This window comes from Astyanax mexicanus, chromosome 17 (genome assembly GCF_023375975.1).
Source record: "Astyanax mexicanus isolate ESR-SI-001 chromosome 17, AstMex3_surface, whole genome shotgun sequence".
NCBI lineage: Eukaryota > Metazoa > Chordata > Actinopteri > Characiformes > Acestrorhamphidae > Astyanax > Astyanax mexicanus.
The window spans coordinates 18,607,515-18,628,037 of NC_064424.1; the positions used below are offsets into that span (position 1 = coordinate 18,607,515).

The 20,523-nt window shown below is 37.3% G+C and overlaps 1 protein-coding gene across 1 annotated transcript in view; it reads right to left on the minus strand.

Moving 5' to 3' along the window:
* rars1 (arginyl-tRNA synthetase 1) overlaps positions 1-16,738 on the minus strand; it is a 44,111-nt gene extending 27,373 nt beyond the window's left edge. The window contains exons 1-10 of the mRNA XM_022676250.2: positions 16,609-16,738; positions 15,565-15,702; positions 13,488-13,676; positions 12,391-12,499; positions 12,172-12,272; positions 11,933-12,054; positions 10,363-10,483; positions 9,427-9,556; positions 4,166-4,270; positions 2,005-2,183 (exon numbers count right to left, since the gene is read on the minus strand). Of these exons, the coding sequence (XP_022531971.2) occupies positions 2,005-2,183; positions 4,166-4,270; positions 9,427-9,556; positions 10,363-10,483; positions 11,933-12,054; positions 12,172-12,272; positions 12,391-12,499; positions 13,488-13,676; positions 15,565-15,702; positions 16,609-16,653 (1,239 nt within the window). The 5' untranslated portion in view covers positions 16,654-16,738. The remainder of the gene's footprint in view (positions 1-2,004; positions 2,184-4,165; positions 4,271-9,426; positions 9,557-10,362; positions 10,484-11,932; positions 12,055-12,171; positions 12,273-12,390; positions 12,500-13,487; positions 13,677-15,564; positions 15,703-16,608) is intronic.
* Positions 16,739-20,523: the final 3,785 nt, after the last annotated feature.

The window sequence follows — 20,523 nt, forward strand, 5'->3', positions numbered from 1 at the left end:
ATGACTGGGCTTTTTTATAGGTGTGTGACTTACTCTATGGTTAGGAGTGCATATATTAGAAAACACTAAAGCTTTAAATGAATGCTTTGAATAGTATAGGACTTACTTTGTCCCACAAAGTAATTACACAATATATATAGATATATACATACATAATATATACAAAAAATATCAGACTTGGTTAGCAGAAAAACAGCTGAAAAATGCAAAAATCTTTAAAAAAAAAAAAAAAAAAAAAAGGAGATACGCCAACAACTTTAACACAGCTTCCTTTTTAAAACTACATTTTTAAATGTTCCATAAACACTATAAACAGATCTAAAATACTTAATGTTTAAGTATTTAAAAGAGATATTTCTTAAAAGCTCTATTGCAGAAATAAGACACAAGTTCAATATCAATTTACAATATGTTATTATTGAAGCCGTTAGATTTATTACAGTATTAAAAACAGCCCCAATTCGCTTCTTTCTCTTGTTTACAAACACATTCAATTCAGTGTGCATTAAAAGTATTAATATATTTACAGGGTTTTTGCACCATTTTAAAAGTCAAATATAGTGCTTTTTAAGACCTTTTTATACCGCAATAAATATAATTAGGGAAAGAAAATTATTTATTTAACGTAGCTAACTTGCCTCTAATGTTATCATGATATCTAGCTCGCCGTTAACCTTAGTTCTCTCCCCAGTAATGTAGCTAACTTGCCGCTAATGTTATGTTAGCATGTTAGCTAGCTCACCGCTACTGTTACTATGTTAGCTACCTCTCTGCTAACCTTAGTTCTCTCCCCAGTAATGGAGCTAGATAACGCACTGCTAATGTGAGTATGTTAGCTAGCTCACCGTTAATGTTTAGCTAGCTCTCTGCTAACCTTAGTTCTCTTTCCGGTACATTAGCTAACCTTGGTTCTCTTTCCAATAACGTTAGCTAGCTCTCCGCTAACCTTGGTTCTCTTTCCGATAACGTTAGCTAGCTCTCCGCTAACCTTGGTTCTCTTTCTGGTAATATTAGCTAGCTCTCCGCTAACCTTGGTTCTCTTTCTGGTAATATTAGCTAGCTCTCCGCTAACCTTGGTTCTCTTTCTGGTAATATTAGCTAGCTCTCCGCTAACCCTGGTTTTCTTTCCGGGAACGTTAGCTAACTCACCGCTACAGTTAGCATGTGCCCTTTTCACTGGCATTAAATGGACAGTCTGAAAATTTTATTCAGCAAATTTAAAACAATTTAAGACATTTAAGACTTTTTAAGGACCTGCACGAACCCTGTTTTATACAGGGAAATAGTTGCTTTTTTCTCGTGATAAATAAATAACTCTGCACTCAGGTCCGATTCTGGGCTCATCTGGAGATGAGACGAACGTCTGTGGATTAATTGCAAAATTCCATTCCTCTCACTTCACTTACTCCAGTTTGTTAGCTTGTGATGCTAACTGGCTAGCGTTATTCAGCGAGCTGTATGCTTCTTTGGCGGCATTATTCTACACAGCACGCTCCGCAGCGCTTCTAGTGGTATGGCGGTATGTAAAAAAAGCCTACTGGTTTTAATTTTTCCTCTGGTATATCTTATAAACCTGTATAAGTTACCGCCAAACACTACTACTTGCTATTAAACATGAAGAAAAAAATATTACTAAAAATGCTGAATGCTGGTATAACTCTGATCCAGGATTTTGCATGCTACCTTGGTTAAGGCAGCAGGAATCTGTGCGCATTGTACGCAGACAGGCTTACATTCATAGCAGGTTTATTCAGAGTGCAATGATACTAATGTATGAACCTGATGCAGTGAGAAAGACTGGTGCATACCAGAGAACTGGCCTGGCCTGTATTAATATTTGATGTGCTGAGAAGAAACACCTATACACACACACAAGCATGCGCAGGTTCGTCTTCCTGCAGAGGTGTGAGCTTTGGGGCATGACTGGACTTTCTAGTCTACAACCCCTCCACAGATTGCTAATGTCCAGTGGGACCACACACACACACACACACACACACACACCTGGCCACTGTCTGTCACATAGATGATGATGTCAGCCTTCTCTTCAAAGAGACGCTGCCTGAGGGCTGCCAGGTCCGATGTGTCGTAGGTGTAGCCCCCGTCAGACTTCACCACCGTCAGGGGGATGGACTGACCTGGAGTGAACACTATCTTCCTGCCCTCATCCAACTCCACCAGGCCTGAGAGAGAGAGAGAGAGAGAGAGAGAGAGAGAGAGGGAGAGAAGGGGGGGGGTTAGAGAGAGAAAGAAAGAAATAATGTATTAGAGGAGGGGAAAGAGAGGTGGAAAATAGAGAGAAAGAGAAAAAGAGAGAGAATAAGAGAGAGACAAAGATAAAGAGAGAGAGAGAGAGAACAAAATGAGCTTGTTGAAACAACACTGGCCCCTATTGGCTAGAGAATCAACCACAGCCTGTCTAATCCTTACAATTTTACTATTCAATGAAATTGTTAGTGTCACATTCATTATTACAAAAAAAAAAAAACAGTATGGGATGCTGATAGAAATGTCTGAAAGAAAATGTTTAATTACGCATCTCATTGTTTAATTGTCTTTCACAGGGTTCCAAACACAAACACACTGACTTCAGTGCATTCAGTGCATCTGAATAAAATGTACAGATAGGTAGGAAAACAGTATGAGATCTAAAACCTTGATATAATACTAATCTCTTATCACTGCTCTGATTGCAGATTTATGAAAAAAAGTAAAGTTTTTTTTCCCCCCCACCAATTTGATCCCACTACCTTAACGCTAACTGTCAGCCAATACTTATTCCAATGTAATCCGATCTTTACATTTTTATGTGAATTACACATTAGTATACCTCAGTGTTTCTGCATTGTTTAATTTCACTTCGGATATGATGCTATATTTTCATGCTCCGCTGTAAAATAGTTCCCCAATGCAAACTCTAACTTAACCCTTTCATTTGCCTTTTTAAGAACCTCTTCTCACTATATAGCATATCAAGATCTTCAGTTCCAAAAAAGGATGAGAATTTAGTTCCTCATGGTATGGGTCCTTTAACAAAATAAAAGTAATCTTATGTTCATAAAATACATGTGGGTAGCGAGCTACAAATTACTTATGGTCCACGGATATAAGATGACCTCTGGGACAGCTGTTCCCCCTATTTGCGGGCCGAACTTTAGCTCTCCAGGTTTAGCTTTAGCTTTGACTCTTCAGGTTGCTTAGACTCAAAGATAAGACAGAGCCATATTAGCACTGTGATTGGCGAGAGAGGTATGCTGGTGTAAACCTGAGCCAATATTAGGACTGCCCATTTTACATCAAGAGGAGAGCAATGTTGGTAACATATAGGAGACATTTATTACACTTTGGGAACATATTAAAAGGGCATATACTTTGTTACGTTACACTGCGGGTTCTGAGGGAATAAAAAGATTTAAATACCCTGGGGCTATAAAATACATAGTACATCAAGCTCTTCTGCTTCAAAAAAAGGAATAAAAGGAACTAAATCATTTGGTTCCACATGATATGGGTCCTTTAACATCACAAAAGTGGTTTTACATCCATTTAATGCACATACCCACAATGATTTGGCCTGATTCTTGCAGGTTTTAATAAATAAGGTATGCAATACAGCTCTCTTAAAAAAAATTAAGAGACCGCTTAAGTTTCTGAATCAGCTTCCCTGATTTTGCTATTTATAGGTTTATGTTTGAGTAAAATGAACATTGTTGTTTTTTCTCTAAACTACATACAACATTTCTACCAAATTCCAAATAAAAATACTGTCATTTAGAGCATTTATTTGCAGAAAATGAGAAATGACTGAAATAACAAAAAGATGCAGAGCTTTCAGACCTCAAATAATGCAAAATAAAAACAATTTCATAGTCATAAAGTTTGAAGAGTTCAGAAATCAATATTTGGTGGAATAACCCTGGTTTTTAATCACAGTTTTTATGCATCTTGGCATGTTCTCCTCCACCAGTCTTACACACTGCTTTTGGATAACTTTATGCTTTACACTCCTGGTGCAAAAATTCAAGCAGTTCAGTTTGGTTTGATGGCTTATGATCATCCATCTTCCTCTTGATTATATTTCCAGATGTTTTCAATTTGGTAAAATCAAAGAAACTCATCATTTTTAGGTGGTCTCTTATTTTTTCCTGACAGGAGACACATTTACCTTTCTCCTCAAACTCCTTCACCACTGCAGTCATCCTGTCCTGGTAGTAGGACTCCCCTCGTTCGATGATCTGGATGCCCAAGCAGTCGTACACTCTCTGGAACTCTACCACCATGAAAGAGAGCAAGAGAGAAAGAGAGGGAGAGAGAGAGAAAAAGAGAGAGAGGGAAGGGGGCGTTTAATTACAGGAGCCACACCTCGGGGGAAATCAAACTAAGCAAGCGCCTCGAGTTAGCAAAAAAAGCGGATTTGACGTGTTCAGCAGGAAAAAGACGGCACACTCACACAAACGCGCGCGCGCACACACACACACACACACACACACACACACACACACAGACACTAATTGACCTTCATTAGATAAGTCTACATTCAGAGGGAAGTGTGTGTGTGTCGGGAGGTGGTTTAGGTTATTAAGGTGTTGAGGGTACTGAGAAACTCCCAGCACTTCACATCAAGATAAATATGAACCTGCAGTGAAAAGCGGCGCTCGATACGGAGGGAAGAAGAGGAGGAGGAGGGCGGGAAGGAGGAGGAGGTAGACGAGGAGGAAGAGGATGCAGTCAGCGACAGTGCCTGGGGGTGCCCGTGCCCTTCAGAGTTCAGAAGCTACAGCAGCGCTGGATGGAATAGATTCACTTTTTGGAAAAGGTCTCTATTAAACGTGGAGGCTGAAGCGGGAGGTGGGGGGAGGCTGAGGGAGAGGGATTAGCTGGAGAAGGTCTCAGTCTATAATTTTAAAGTGATGTGGAATTAAAGGGAGCGCTCCCCCAATTCAAAAACGAGATTGCAGGCGCTCCAGTTAAAAAGGATGGCTCAACACTGTGAAGGTTACAGAGGCTACTCGTCTGTTCCTGAGACAAGGCCAGACAGCTGATTGGGCTGACTTCAATTCATTCGGCTAAGCTAAGCGCTCCTGTCTGTCTGCGCAGCTGAGTACTAGAGTTGTAGCCTGAAAGGGAGTTGCACAAGGTTGCAGGGTAATGGGGCATACTGTGCACGAACTGTGAGTGCTGGAACTCCATGCAAGGCTGTTTCATTATTGTATTATTATTCTTTTTTGTTGGTTTGTATGACTGGAACAACCACTGTTGGTTTAGCTAATAGTATTCCTACTAAGGATGTGCGATATGGGGCGCCGAGTGGTCTGGTGAGATCAGGAGATTGTCGGTTCGAATCCTGTTCATGCAGCTTGCAATCCGCTACCGACGAGAGCCAGGAAGAGCACAATTGGCCTTGCCTTTTCTGGGTGGGTAGATGGCACTCTCTCCTCGCATTACTGCACAGGGTGATGACGCTCAGCCTGAGGCATCTGTGAGCTGGTGTATCAGTACCGAGTCGCTGCACTTTCTTCCAAATGTGCTGTGATGCTACTCGGCAATGCTGCATCAGCAGCAGTTCAAAAAGAGGCAGTGGCTGACTTCACATGTATCGGAGGAGGCATTGTGCTAGTCTTCACCCTCCTTTTGTGTTGGGGCATCACTAGTGACAGGGGTGGTCCTAATGAGTGGGTTGGGTATTTGCCGTGTAAATTGGGGAGGGAAAAAAAAAAAAAAAAAGATCAAATTATAAATAAATTAGTGTTTGAGAACACTGTTGGATACCCTGGTATCGATGTAATCAATGCACAATAAATAAAGATCCTAAATTAGATTCTAACTCCTCACATCGCTTGACTGCACTCATTTTGCCCAGGAAATGAATAAGTTTTGCTTTCTGTGTTTTTACTGTAGCACTGTACCTCACTCTACCTCCAGCCTTGTTAGGTCACGTGATCTCAGTTTGCAGCATGAAGAGCTCCCTCTGTTGATGCACACTTTGAGTTTCCATTATTCACATTGCTACTCTATGTAATTATTTTTAAAACTCATCACTATTACGATAGAAATATGATTTATCTTACAGCTCTAATTCCTACGCAAAAAAAACTGTAAATTATAGTTCTTAATTATTGTAGAATTATATTACAGCATGTATTGGCGGCCTGTCCAGGGTGTATACTGCCTTCCACCTGATGCTGGCTGGGAAAGGCTCTGTGTGAATTATAAAATTTAACAACAGAGGACATGGACAAGATAGGACAATGAGACTGCAATGCTATGTCTTAATAACCTCACTATCTCTCTAGCACCTTGTTTTATGAAGCATGTCCATGGTTTCAGAGTTGTTGCTGGGCACTGGTAAACTGAATAATTCTGGAACTCTTCACAGAAAAACAAACCATTATGAAAATAGAATTATATGCATAGGTGCATCTAAAAAAATAGAATACTTAAATATTTAATATTTAAAAATGTAACTTTATTTCAGTAACTCAGTTCAAAAAGTGAAACTCATATATACTATATAAGTGCAATACACACACAGTGATCTATTTTAAGTCTTTAGACTTGATATAAAACACAGTGGATCAACACCAGCAGATGACAGACATGTCTCTCCAAACCATCACTGATTGGTGGAAACTTCACACTAGACCTCAAGCAGTTTGGAATGTGTGTCTCTCCATTCTTCCTCCAGACTCTGCTCTCTTGAATTCCAAATGAAATGTAAAATTTACTGATGATCAGTGATTGTTTGGCGAGACATGCCATCTGCTAGTGTTGATCCACTGTGTTATAATATCAAGTCCAAAATCAGTGCAGTGTTTTCCTGGAAAATCTTACAGCACTTCATGCTTCTCTCTGCTGCTGACACCTTTAATGGAGATGCAGATTTCATTTTCCAGCAGGATTTTGCATATTGGCCTCACTGTCAAAAGTACCAATTGGACTTAAATAATATTCTAATTTTCTAAAACGCAGATTTTTGGGTTTTTATTGGCTGTAAGCCATAATCATCAACAATAAAAGAAATATATGAATAAAAATGCACCTGTATTTTAGAAACAAATCATTCAAATGTTCTCTATCCCTTCAAAAAGCAGCACCTTAACATACAGCAGAGAAGTTACATGAACTAAACTACGCAGCAAAGTACGGACATTAGCTACCGCTGCTGCTTGTGAGCTTCTCTGCCTCAGGCAACAGGACTTCAAAAAAGCTAATGCACTTTAGCCTATAGCCTACACACACAGGCTGTATCCCCAAGATAGCCACAAAGAACGAACGTGGAGAATTGGTGTAAACACACCGCTCATGCAGCTACCACTTGACCATGTGGACAAGCGCGCACATCGGTCTGGAAAACCACGTAGGCAGCAAGGCCAACAACAAGGCCTTTCTTACCTTTCTGCTGGAATAAAACCAGAGCCTTGCAGTTAGTTAAGCTTCTGAGCTGCTTTTTAAGCCCTCTGTAATTATTTTCAACCCTAATGCACCGAAGCTCTGCACAAAATGGGCTTTAAAGCTGCTAGCTGCTTTACCTCAGCTTTTTTACCTCATAAAGAGAAAAAAAAAACTGCAGAGTCCTGAGAACTGGTGACTAAATAACAAATTTCTCTCTATTTATTTACCCGCCACAGGTAAATAAATGAAGCCTCTTTCAATCTGCCAGTAGCGTGTGATGTAATCAAGATATAGTGCATGAGGCAGGTGGTAAATGCTACCACGAAGCTATTAGGTGTCTCCGAATATTAGGAACACCATTCAGCTAAACATGGCTCGGGTCGTGAATCAGGACAGTAGGGGTGGGAATCGATTACTATCTCACGATTCGATTCGATTCCGATTTTGGGGGCCACGATTCGATTCAAAATCGATTTTTGATTCAAAACGATTTGAATTATAAATATTTCTGCTTCTGGCTTATGAATCTTATTGAAAAAAAAACCCTCCATAATATACACTGGTCCTGGAGCAAGTAATGTGTTACAAAAACAATAAAATGTGCAGGAATGTGGGTCCTCAGTGACAGAGGAATCACTGGGATATCACAATGACGTTAATGAACAATAAATAAATAATAAATAACACTGCTTTATTACCAGGCTACTAGCGGTGGTGTGTAGGTGACGCTGCTGGGCTGATGTGATGATAGCAGTGGAGCGCTAAAGTTCAGGAGCAGCTGCTGATTAACTAGTTAATTTAAGGTCGTTGTATTTCTTCAGAAAGGGAGCAGGAGGTGGAGAAATTAATTCATATTGTCCATTCCTTAATTCCTCTGTGATGAGGAGCTGAAATGAGCTCTGATTAGCTTATTGTTATTTTTCCGTTCCGCCTTAAATGCTGCAGCCCGCAGCCACCTGTAGCGTTATTTAAGGTGGAACTGGAAAGTTAGCTTGTTAGCTAGCTAACAGTTACTGAAACTAACTACTAGCGATCTTTTTTATGCTTGTTATGAAGCATTCTGCCATAAAACATTAAAACTACACGTTAATCTAAGGTAATATAGTGCTTGTTCTGCCATCTTACCGGTGATTCTCAAACACCTACTACGCTCTGTGTGGGTCTGGAAGACCTCGGTTTGAAGGGACAAGCGGGTTGCCAGGTCCAACAAAAATACCCAGCCCAAAATCAGTCCAAAACCCGCCCCTCAGAATCGATTTTGGGACATTTTAAATCGATTCTGAATCGTAGTAAATGAGAATCAAGATTCTTATGTGAATCGATTTTTTGGCACACCTCTACAGGACAGCTTCAAATCATCACAGATTTCCAAAAAAAAAAAAGACACTTGTTTAAAATCTCAGCTAAAGTGCAACTCTGACCCCTAGTGGTGCTGCATGCTTATAAACTGTATTTTGAGACATATACAGCTCTGGAAAAAAAAGAGACCGCTTCAGTTTCAGAATCAGTTTCTCTGATTTTGATATTTATAGGTATATTTTTTAGTGAAATAAACATTGTTGTTTTATTCTATAAACTACAGACAACATTTCTCCCAAATGTCAAATAAAAATAGTATTTTTTGAGCATTTATTTGCAGAAAATGAGAAATGGCTGAAATAACAAAAAAAATGCAGAGCTTTCAGACCTTAAATAATGCAAAGAAAACAAATTCATGTTCATAAAGTTTTAAGAGTTCAGACATCAATATTTGGTGGAATAACCCTGTTTTTTAATCAGTTTTTATGCATCTTGGCATGTTCTCCTCCACCAGTCTTACACACTGCTTTTGGATAACTTTATGCCACACCTAGTGCAAACATTCAAGCAGTTAAGCTTGGTGTCATAATTTTTATTTCATAACACTGGCCTGACTTTGGACTTGATATAACACAGTGGTCCAAAACCAGCAGATGCCATGTCTTTCTTTAAATTACAATTATTTGACAATCTAAGATACCTAAATACCAGTACGTATGGATTACACAGGCATACCTTTCCTGGACACGTCACAAATGAGGTTCCAGGCCTTGATGAAATCTGGCTCTTTGCTCTGCAGCCGGACCACACACTGATAGGCCCTCTTCTTAAACTCTTGGTCATCATCGAAGCGCTTCTTAGACTCCTGAGAAAAAAGAGGAGAAAGAACAATTTACTTTTTTAAGCATTAAACATATTTCAACAGATAAAATAGCCTTTTAATTGAAGCGCATCACTTTGAGACACATTTAAATGTGCAATATAAATAAATTGTATTTAATAACACAGAATTGTGTTTATGTTGATTATTATAGCTAAAAATTGTCTGAAAAAGAATGTTCTTAAACTGTAAGCCTAGGCCTTTCATGATAGTTACAATATTGTACGACTTATCGTACAATAAAATGGACATAACATCAATAATATTTGATAACTATAATAGCATCTAATGTGTTTATTTGTATGTTTGCTCACATATGTAACAGTGAAGAATATTTTAGCCAGTCATACTTCAATAACTGTGACTCCATACACACAGTGTGTGGTACATATTTCCCAAACATGCTACAGTATTATCATTATGTCAGTGGCATTTAATGGTCTTAAAATCATTTCTCTCAATAATGCGTACACAAAGAATTTAAGCCTCTTTCAATCTGCCAACTTGAGTAAACGTCACACCATTATCTAAAGAAAAACAATTTTAAATCTCTTAAACAATTGCTGTTCATTTGCCCAGTATAAACATACCATAGGGGTTCTATGTCTATAAAAAATAAAAACTGGCTGTTTTATATACAAAAAAAAAAAATACAGAAAAGAAAAGAATAATCAAACATTACTGATGTTCTAATTCCACTTTTAGTGTATCATCAGAACAGCACTTTTAAGATGTAATCACACTCCCTTCATCAAAGCATCTTTATAATAAGCTAAATTAAGGGATCTTACTTTGTAAAAAGCCTGAAGATCTGAGATTGGTGGGGAAATACTCAGATAATCTGGGAACTTGTCCTGCAAGTGAGCGATGAGCATTCCGAACTGCGTTCCCCAGTCTCCGACATGGTTCAACCTGATGGAGGAAATTGTTTTAAATCCAGGGCAAATAAGTTTAACAGAAGATAAATCACAGAAAAAAAGTCACAGAAAATTTTGTACATGAAGCATTGATACAGTCTTTTAAATTAGGTACTTGTAAACTGATGTAGATTAAAGCTGTGTATTGGAAAGAACTTGGAGATAAGATATGTCACAACAAATTAGTACTGGGTGGTATATCACTGTATTTTTCAAGATTCTGACAATTTCATAGTATATCGTGGTATTTTTATTTTATTTTATTTTTTTGCATGCCTGGTCTTAAATATAGGTCTGTGACTTACTGTGCTGTTAGGTGTACATATAATATAAAACACTAAGGCTTTAAAATAAGGTTTTTATTAGTATTGGGTTTACTTTGTCCCACACAATAACTCAATATATGAAGAAATCAGACTGCATTAGCAAAAAAAAGGTGAAGAAAAAAAAAAATAGCAAAAAATAGACTATAAAAACAAATACGCCAAAAACTTTAACACAGCTTCCTTTTTAAATAGCTTTAGAAAACACTATAAATGGACCTAAAATACTAAAAATGTAAGCATTTTAAGAAATTATATTCCCAAAAGCTCTATTGCACAAGCAGGACACAAGTTTAATATCAATTTACAATATGTTATTATTAAAGCCATTTGAGGCATTACAGTATTAAAATCAGCCATAATTCCCTTTTTTCAACAGTTAACAACTACAATCAATTTAGTTTGCATTAAAATTATCCTTCCAGCTACAGTATTATTTTTTTATTATTATTTACAAGGGCTATAGTTAATGCTCTTGAAGTTTATTTGCACCTTGTATCTGGAGTTTTAGGAAGTTAGGGAGCTCTTCAAAGAGCACTTACTCTCTTAACACCTCTAACAAACTAACTACTTCTAAACTCATTTCCTTCTTCCCCTACTTCACTCCTCTATCCCATTTTTACCCTTTGACCTCCTATAGGCCCTATATCTCAATATGTTTTTATCTTTAATTTTTAGTAATTTTGTACTTCACTATTGTAAGTCGCTTTGAACAAAAGCGTCTGCCAAATGCAATGTAATGTAATGTAATGTAAATTTCTCGTGATGAATAAATGATTCTGTAATTGTCTAGAGGACGAGAGGTACTTTTCTTCGAGCTGTGGTTCGATTGCACACTTTCATTTGTCTCTTTTCTGAGTGAAAAAAATCATACCGGTTTTAATTTCCCCTCCAGTATACCGGATGAACTGGTACGCACCTAGTGTTGACATTTATGATCTTTGATCTGCACATCAATTACTTTGCCTGCACAAGCTGAGCAACCTGTAAGTTCAACTCTTGTTGTTGTACAGGATCATACTGAACATACTGACTCATCACAGTTCTGTATAAATCAAGTCCAACAAGGACTGCCTATTATAAGGGATAATTTAGAGTAGACTACATTACCACGGACTCACCTCAAGACATCATGACCGAGGAACTCAAAGAGGCGGCACATGCTGTCTCCTATGATGGTAGATCGCAAGTGACCCACATGCATCTCCTTCGCAATGTTTGGAGAGGAGAAATCAACTATTACCTTAAAAAAAAGATAGAAAAATATATGTAACTTTATCTGTAGCAGATAATAGGAGAGTGCTTTCATAAAAAAATACTAAAACTGTTTTTTTCAGATAAAGTTAAAGAACTGTCATACCCTCTTTTTCTTATCTAAGGTTGGAGGCTGCACTCCATTCATAAGCATGTTTGTGAGAAGCTTCGACACAAATGTCTTCTTGAGGTGAACATTAATAAATCCTGAAAAAAATAAAAAATAATAATAATAAAATAAATAAAAATTATCACAGCAAGACAGATGAAAAATCTCCTTCTCTGGGTTATAATTTATATTTATAAATAGAAGTGATTTACAAACCTGGTCCAGCAATGTCTGTTTTCTCAATCAACTCGTTGTCAGGAATGTTTTGGACAATCTTCTCTGCTATCTCTCTAGGGTTAACCTTCTGTCCCTTAGACTTCATCATCTAAAAAGAGAAAGACCTATAAAATGTTACTTAATGTTGTTTATTACTCTAAGGCTTACAATTTGTAATTATTCTATGTTACAGAGCAGATAAAAATAATTAGTAATTTGTGATAGAGATGTGTCATTTTTGAAGCAACAAGTGTGAACAACACAAACATACAAATTATTACATTTTTTAATTCCAATTTGCCCCCCTTTAATATGTGGTGCAAAAATCTGATATATATTCTGAACATTCAATTCTGAATTGGAATTCGTGGGACTTTTAAGTCAAGGAGAAAATAGACGACAGCAGCATTTGAAGGATTCAAGTGGCAGAATAATGACTCAATTACTTTCATACCAGTTAACACACCCATAAATATTTGTGGTGACATCTTTTTTTTATAAAACAAATAGAAGGTACATTGCAACTGCTCCATGTTTGGATGAAATGGCTAAACTTGGCCATTTAAACAAGGACACAAACTAAATAACACTCATTTTTTACAGCAAATGTAAACACATTCTGAGTGATAAACACAGATGTCAGTCACTGTAACTTCTTGAGAGCATCTGTGATACTGTCAAAAAAAACGAAACCGAAACTTCAATGAAGCAATGCTCTTTGGAATGTAAGGTATAGACATGCAAACTGTACTTCAGGAAAACATCTGATGAAAGTCAAATCAGGTCACAGACACATAAAATAAATACACATATGGCTACTTCTACATGTTGTGTGAATGTAGCCTAAACTGTGTCATTATTAAGTTTCAAAATGGAGAAATAAAAGCCTAGGTTGCAAAAAAAAAAAAACATTAGGACAATGCTGGATTGACAGAGCAAGACAAAAAATACCGGATAAAAGCAAGTAAAGACACTACTAACAGGACAACTTAAAGCAAAATCAGACAGAAAATGGAATGTACCAGTAACTTAGAAACAAATGATAAATGCAGTTGTGGTGTGAACTGAATGCACTGGTGGTGGTGCAGGTGACTGACCTGAGCCATTGCCATGGCACTGTTGCACTGGTAATCCCCAAACTTGGCCTGCTGGTTGGGAGTGACAGCTAGTGGTGGGTCTTCCAGATCAGGGTAGGCGACACTGATGGCATCCCCAAAGATCTCCTGGAGTCGCTGGTTGATGTTGGTCATGCTCTTGCTGTTGGAGCTCCGCTCTTCCTGCAGGCTCTATATAAAAAAAAAAAATAAAAAAAAAGCAACCAGACAAGGTACAAATGTTAAACATACAGTATTTAAAATCCCCTAAAACAACAAGATCAAAGAGTGGCAAAAACAAAATTCAACATTGTGACACTGTAACTTGGTTACATCCGAATAAAATACTTATGGGTGGACAGCTATCATTCAATTATGGGTAATTTTTTTGTACTTTCTATGGAAACAACAGTGCCTGTCAAAAGTCTAGATGTAACTCTTCTCATTCAATCTATTTTCTTTCTATTTTTTTAAGCTATTTTGAATTATTTTGTAAACCAAAATAGAATAGAATTTGGTTTATACTTCAGATTCTATTTTTGGTATTTTAATCCAATCGTCTTCATGAGGGAGAGTCACCTAAAATAGTTTTCTCATCGTCTTGAAGGAAGGAGTTCCTGGAGGTGCTGAACAATAGCTGGTGCTTTTTCTTCACGTTGTGAAGCTCAAGCTCATCCAAAATCACCTCAAATCACCATCTCAGTTAATCAGCCTTTGATCAGCAGATTGCGGAGGACAAACACTTTCTTGTTTAATGTTTACTATGTAATAGTAATAAATTAAAAGTGACCCTTAATTGTTTTCATGACTTCAATATTAATCCACACTGTAGAATTTCTTTTAATAAAAAATAAAGAAAAACACTAAATGAGAAGGTGTGTCCGAACTTTTGACTATGTTTTTACTGTATGTAGGGCAACAGGATGATATTGATGGATGTGCGGACTTGAGTACCTAAAGTTAAATATGCACTAGAACCGGAATCATGCTCACAGGAAGCAGAGAAGGAAGTCACCACAAGAATAATTGCTGACTACTCAACTTATTGGCAGATTATGCAGCTACCAAAATAATCATTAGTTTCAGCCCAAAAATGGATGTTACTTCCAGGTAAAAGGAGGTCCTTTGTGTTTTTCTAAACCTTTAACACCTTTTGTTGGAAAAGGAATGTTTTTGACCACTGATACCAGCTGTATTCCAAACGCACATATCTAATATCCTTCAATAAACATTAAACACGTTCTAAATCAAAATGAAAACTTACAGAATAGAAAATGAAAGTAAATTGCTGGAACTTTCCTTTACCCCACCCCAAAACAAAAACAGGCAGCGTCAATTAAACCACTTGCATGCATGTGACAATGCAATTATATGACACATATTTGGTTATTTAATTGTCCCCTGGGTGGGTTTTTTCAAATGTGTGTTCATTTTTTATTACAGACATCCCGCTGATAAACTAATTCAATCTGATTAGGCCTACAGTGGGCGTGCAGCTTCCCCTTACAATCACTACAATCATTCTTACTGCTATTTCTCAAGCAAATCAGCAAATGCTCTTACAGCCAAAAGTTTAACACTGAGCTAAAATCAAAGCCAAGATCAAGGCTTCTGTGCAACTTTAGATTGGATTCTGTCTGGATAAGCCTGTGCCAGCTGTCTGTAGAGTGCAGATTCTGGCTCATTTATAAGCCTAGGATAGAGCCTATTCATTTTGTCCATATTTGTGCACATTTTCTGAAAGCTGATGGCTACAGGTGTAAAGAAGAGGAAATAACACTGAAAATTGAGAGGCAGTGTAGCCAACTCAATCCGCACAACACCAACACTGCCATATGGACATGACAAAAAAATAAACTCTGGCAATAAAGGAACTGACCAAACATTTTGCACTGTTGATGTTTACACCATTGCTTCTTTCGTCTTTTTAGAGCAGCTATATTATTCTATTAAATCCCCCTGTTAATTATATGCTGTTATTCCCCTGTTGCTGTCAGATACACTAAAATAAGTTACCAAAAAAAATAAAAAAAAATACAAGGACAAAACACTCATGTCATGTTGACCAGTTTGCCCTCACCTTCTTTAGGATGTTGAGACGGTACTTTAGCCTGGTGTTCTCCTCCCTCAGCTCATCAAGGCCTGTGGAAGAAAAGTCCAGGCTCTGTGGGTCCTTTAGCCGCTCTATCTCGGCTGAGAGGAGCTTGATCTCCTTTTCCTGTCAGGCGAGATGGAAAAGATAAAGTCTTTTATCAACATAACAGCCAAACTTAACGTGGTGGCACCAAATATCAGCCATTTCTGTTCATTATTCACACATCTGCATAAATGTTTAGCCCCAATCTAGGGTTATTTAAGCTATTACACTATATATACACATATATACACATCATTCACCATTTTTAAGTGGTCTCTTATTTTATCCATATACACACTCTAACCTACAAACCTCTGGAATATAATCAAGAGGAAGATGGATGATCACAAGCCATCAAACCAAGCTGAACTGCTTGAATTTTTGCCCCAGGAAGTTTCAAATACAAAAGCAGTGTGTAAGACTGGTGGAGGAGAACATGCCAAGATGCATGAAACTGTGATTTAAAAACCAGGGTTATTCCACCAAATATTGATTTCTGAACTCTTAAAACTTTATGAATATGAACTTTGTTATTTAAAAATAAACCAGACACAATGTTTTCCTCTGCAAATAATAATTTAGGCTAAGATAGCTTAGGTTAAGTAGTTAACAAGTTAGCTAGCGTTAACTAACAAGAAATATGAATATGAAGAAATAAGATATTAACAGTTACATCTTTATCCTTTAACAGACATAGGTACATTTTAACTCTTAATCATAAAGCGAATTTCCCTTGTACATATAAGCTAACAGGGTAATAATATTAGAGTATATAACCTAACCTGACCTGACCTGACTGGGTTAATAATGCGCTCTACTGGTTTTATGAGTTTCATCAGCTGAGTTAGTTTGCTAACTGTTACATCAGCAGCTCCCACATGCTAAGCTAACGCTAAGCTACACTAAGAGACATGAGGAACCGCTGGATAAATATATATTTCAAGCTTTATGTATCATTTCCGCTCGCCAGACTCCGGTAAAGCTTACCTGCTGCAGGAGCCGGGCCGTGTACTCGCTCACGGGGTCGTCCATTCTCGGAGAAATCGCTCGCTAAAAGCTAAAAACAGGGAAAATTGAAGTTCAGCACTTCAGCACGACTCTGCACTGCTCTCCACACCGGCTCTCACTAAAAACCAGGGGTTTCGTGCATGACGTATTTTTGGGGGCGGAGTTGTGGGAAGGCTGTTGTCGTAAGGGGAGGGACTTGAATAGGGTCAAGGAGCATGCGCAGAGAGGAACCCGCACAATTCAAAAGGCCGGTGTGAATCTGCTGCCGAAAAAAGAAACCGCTGGAGCAAGAAAGGTACAGTATAAGCTTTAAAACACATTGTTTGTGAAATAAAAAATGCACGTAACGAATACAATTATTAAAATCTAGGAAGAACAGTGTTTATTTATGGTGCTGTGTAATATCTGAGGCTCAATTCCATTTATTTATCAATGTAAAGCTCCAAAACGCCCCAAAGTTAGCTTTGCTGAACAATATTATTGAATGTACAGCAGTGTTGGGGCATCTGAATCTTAAATTACACCTAATTTAGTTCGATTGAGGTGACCATATCTGTTTAGTATCTTGCTTACATACCTGGTTGGTCTGGGGGGATTTCATGTTAGTTTAGTTCAATCTGATTTATATATATCTGGTATCCAAATACCTGGTTGGTCTGGCAGGTATTTCATGTTAGTTTAGTTCAATCTGATTTATATATATCTGGTATCCAAATACCTGGTTGGTCTGGCGGGTATTTCATGTCAGTGCAGTTTAAACTGATTTATATATATCTGGTATCCAAATACCTGGATGTTGTGGCGGGTATTTCACGTTAGTTTAGTTCAATCTGATTTATATATATCTGGTATCCAAATACCTGGTTGGTCTGGCAGGTATTTCATGTTAGTTTAGTTCAATCTGATTTATATATATCTGGTATCCAAATACCTGGTTGGTCTGGCGGGTATTTCATGTCAGTGCAGTTTAAACTGTTTTATATATATCTGGTATCCAAATACCTGGATGGTCTGGCGGGTATTTCATGTTAGTATAGTTTAATCTGATTTATATATATCTGGTATCCAAATACCTGGATGGTCTGGCGGGTATTTCATGTTAGTTTAGTTTAATCTGATTTATATATATCTGGTGTCCAAATACCTGGATGGTCTGGCGGGTATTTCATGTTAGTATAGTTTAATCTGATTTATATATATCTGGTATCCAAATACCTGGTTGGTCTGGCAGGTATTTCATGTTAGTTTAGTTCAATCTGATTTATATATATCTGGTATCCAAATACCTGGATGGTCTGGGGGGTATTTCATGTCAGTGTAGTTTAATCTGATTTATATATATCTGGTATCCAAATACCTGGATGGTCTGGCGGGTATTTCATGTCAGTGTAGTTTAATCTGATTTATATATATCTGGTATCCAAATACCTGGATGGTCTGGCAGGTATTTCATGTTAGTTTAGTTTAATCTGATTCATATATATCTGGTATCCAAATACCTGGTTGGTCTGGCGGGTATTTCATGTCAGTTTAGTTTAATCTGATTTATATATATCTGGTATCCAAATACCTGGACGTTGTGGCGGGTATTTCATGTCAATGCAGTTTAACCTGTTTTATCTGGTATCCAAATACCTGGTTGGTCTGGCGGGTATTTCATGTTAGTTTAGTTTAATCTGATTCATATATATCTGGTATCCAAATACCTGGTTGGTCTGGCAGGTATTTCATGTTAGTTTAGTTTAATCTGATTCATATATATCTGGTATCCAAATACCTGGTTGGTCTGGCGGGTATTTCATGTCAGTTTAGTTTAATCTGATTTATATATATCTGGTATCCAAATACCTGGACGTTGTGGCGGGTATTTCATGTCAATGCAGTTTAACCTGTTTTATATATATCTGGTATCCAAATACCTGGTTGGTCTGGCGGGTATTTCATGTTAGTTTAGTTTAATCTGATTCATATATATCTGGTATCCAAATACCTGGTTGGTCTGGCAGGTATTTCATGTTAGTTTAGTTTAATCTGATTCATATATATCTGGTATCCAAATACCTGGTTGGTCTGGCGGGTATTTCATGTCAGTGCAGTTTAATCTGATTTATATATATCTGGTGTCCAAATACCTGGATGTTGTGGCGGGTATTTCATGTTAGTTTAGTTTAATCTGATTCATATATATCTGGTATCCAAATACCTGGTTGGTCTGGCGGGTATTTCATGTCAGTGCAGTTTAATCTGATTTATATATATCTGGTATCCAAATACCTGGATGTTGTGGCGGGTATTTCATGTTAGTATAGTTTAATCTGATTTATATATATATCTGGTATCCAAATACCTGGATGTTGTGGCGGGTATTTCATGTTAGTTTAGTTTAATCTGATTTATATATATCTGGTGTCCAAATACCTGGATGTTGTGGCGGGTATTTCATGTCAGTGCAGTTTAAACTGATTTATATATATCTGGTATCCAAATACCTGGTTGGTCTGGTGGGTATTTCATGTGCAGGATATGTATCTTATATCGTTTTCATGTTCATGCACTCTATAGTGCTAATAACTTTATTCATATTCCTCAATAGCCTGTGTTACTCTTTGTACTGGTCCTGATATTCAGGGTACATTTACTCTGTTAGTTGTAAAATCTGTGTATTTTGTTTAAAACTGTGATTTTGTAGTAATCTATATTTATTTACTATGATTTTTCCCCAAATAAGTCATAAATCTTGTTATTGTTGAATTTCTTTGTGATAAATAAATGTATATATTTTTTTCTAGGTGGCGATCGTGTGAACAGTCAATCATGAAGATCCATCAGAACTTCTTCTGTACTGTCAAGAACACACTCAAGTGCCTTCTTGTCTTTTAGAGAAAAGTTGGTAAAATGTCCATGCAGTTTTTCCTCTTAATTCTGATACCAGCTCCACAGTAACCGAATACTAGTCTTTATTGCAAGTGAAAAACTTGCTGCATCGTAAACCTTAGACTGCAATGTACAGGGCCATCTCACAAAGTTACTATTTCAGTAATTCAGTTAAAAATGTGAAACTCGTATATTATAAAGATATATTACACACAAAGTGATCTATATTTTAAGCGTGTGAAATGAAAACCTAAAAATCAGTGAATCAGAAAATTAGAATATTATATAAGACCAATTGGTACTTTCTGCAGTGTGGGAACTGTGCCAAGTCCTGCTGGAAAATGAAATCTGCATCTCCATAAAAGTTGTCAGCAGAGGGAAGAAGCATGAAGTGCTGTAAGATTTTGGGGGGAAACAAAACTGCACCGACTTTAGACTTGATAATAAAACACAGTGGATCAACACCAGCAGATGACAGACATGTCTCTCCAACCATCACTGATCATCAGTAAATTTTACATTTTATTTGGAAATCAAGGGAGAGGAGTCTGGAGGAAGAGTGGAGAGACACACAGTCCAAACTGCATGAGGTCTAGTGTGAAGTTTCCACAATCAGTGATGGTTTGGAGAGACATGTCTGTCATCTGCTGGTGTTGATAAACTGTGTTTTATTATCAAGTCTAAAGTCAGTGCAGTTTTGTTTTCCCACAAAATATTACAACACTTCATGCTTCCCTCTGCTGACAGCTTTTATGAAGATGAAGATTTCATTTTCCAGCAGGACTTGGCACACTGCCCACACTGCAGAAAGTACCAATTGGTTTTAAATAATATTCTAATTTTCTGATGCACTGATTTTTGGGTTTTCATTGGCTGTAAGCTTCATAATCATCAACAATAAAATAAATAAATGCTTAAAATAGATCACTGTGTTTAATACATCTATATAATGAGTTTCACATTTTTAACCAAATTACTAAAATAAAGTAACTTTTCAAAGATATTACAATTATTTGAGGT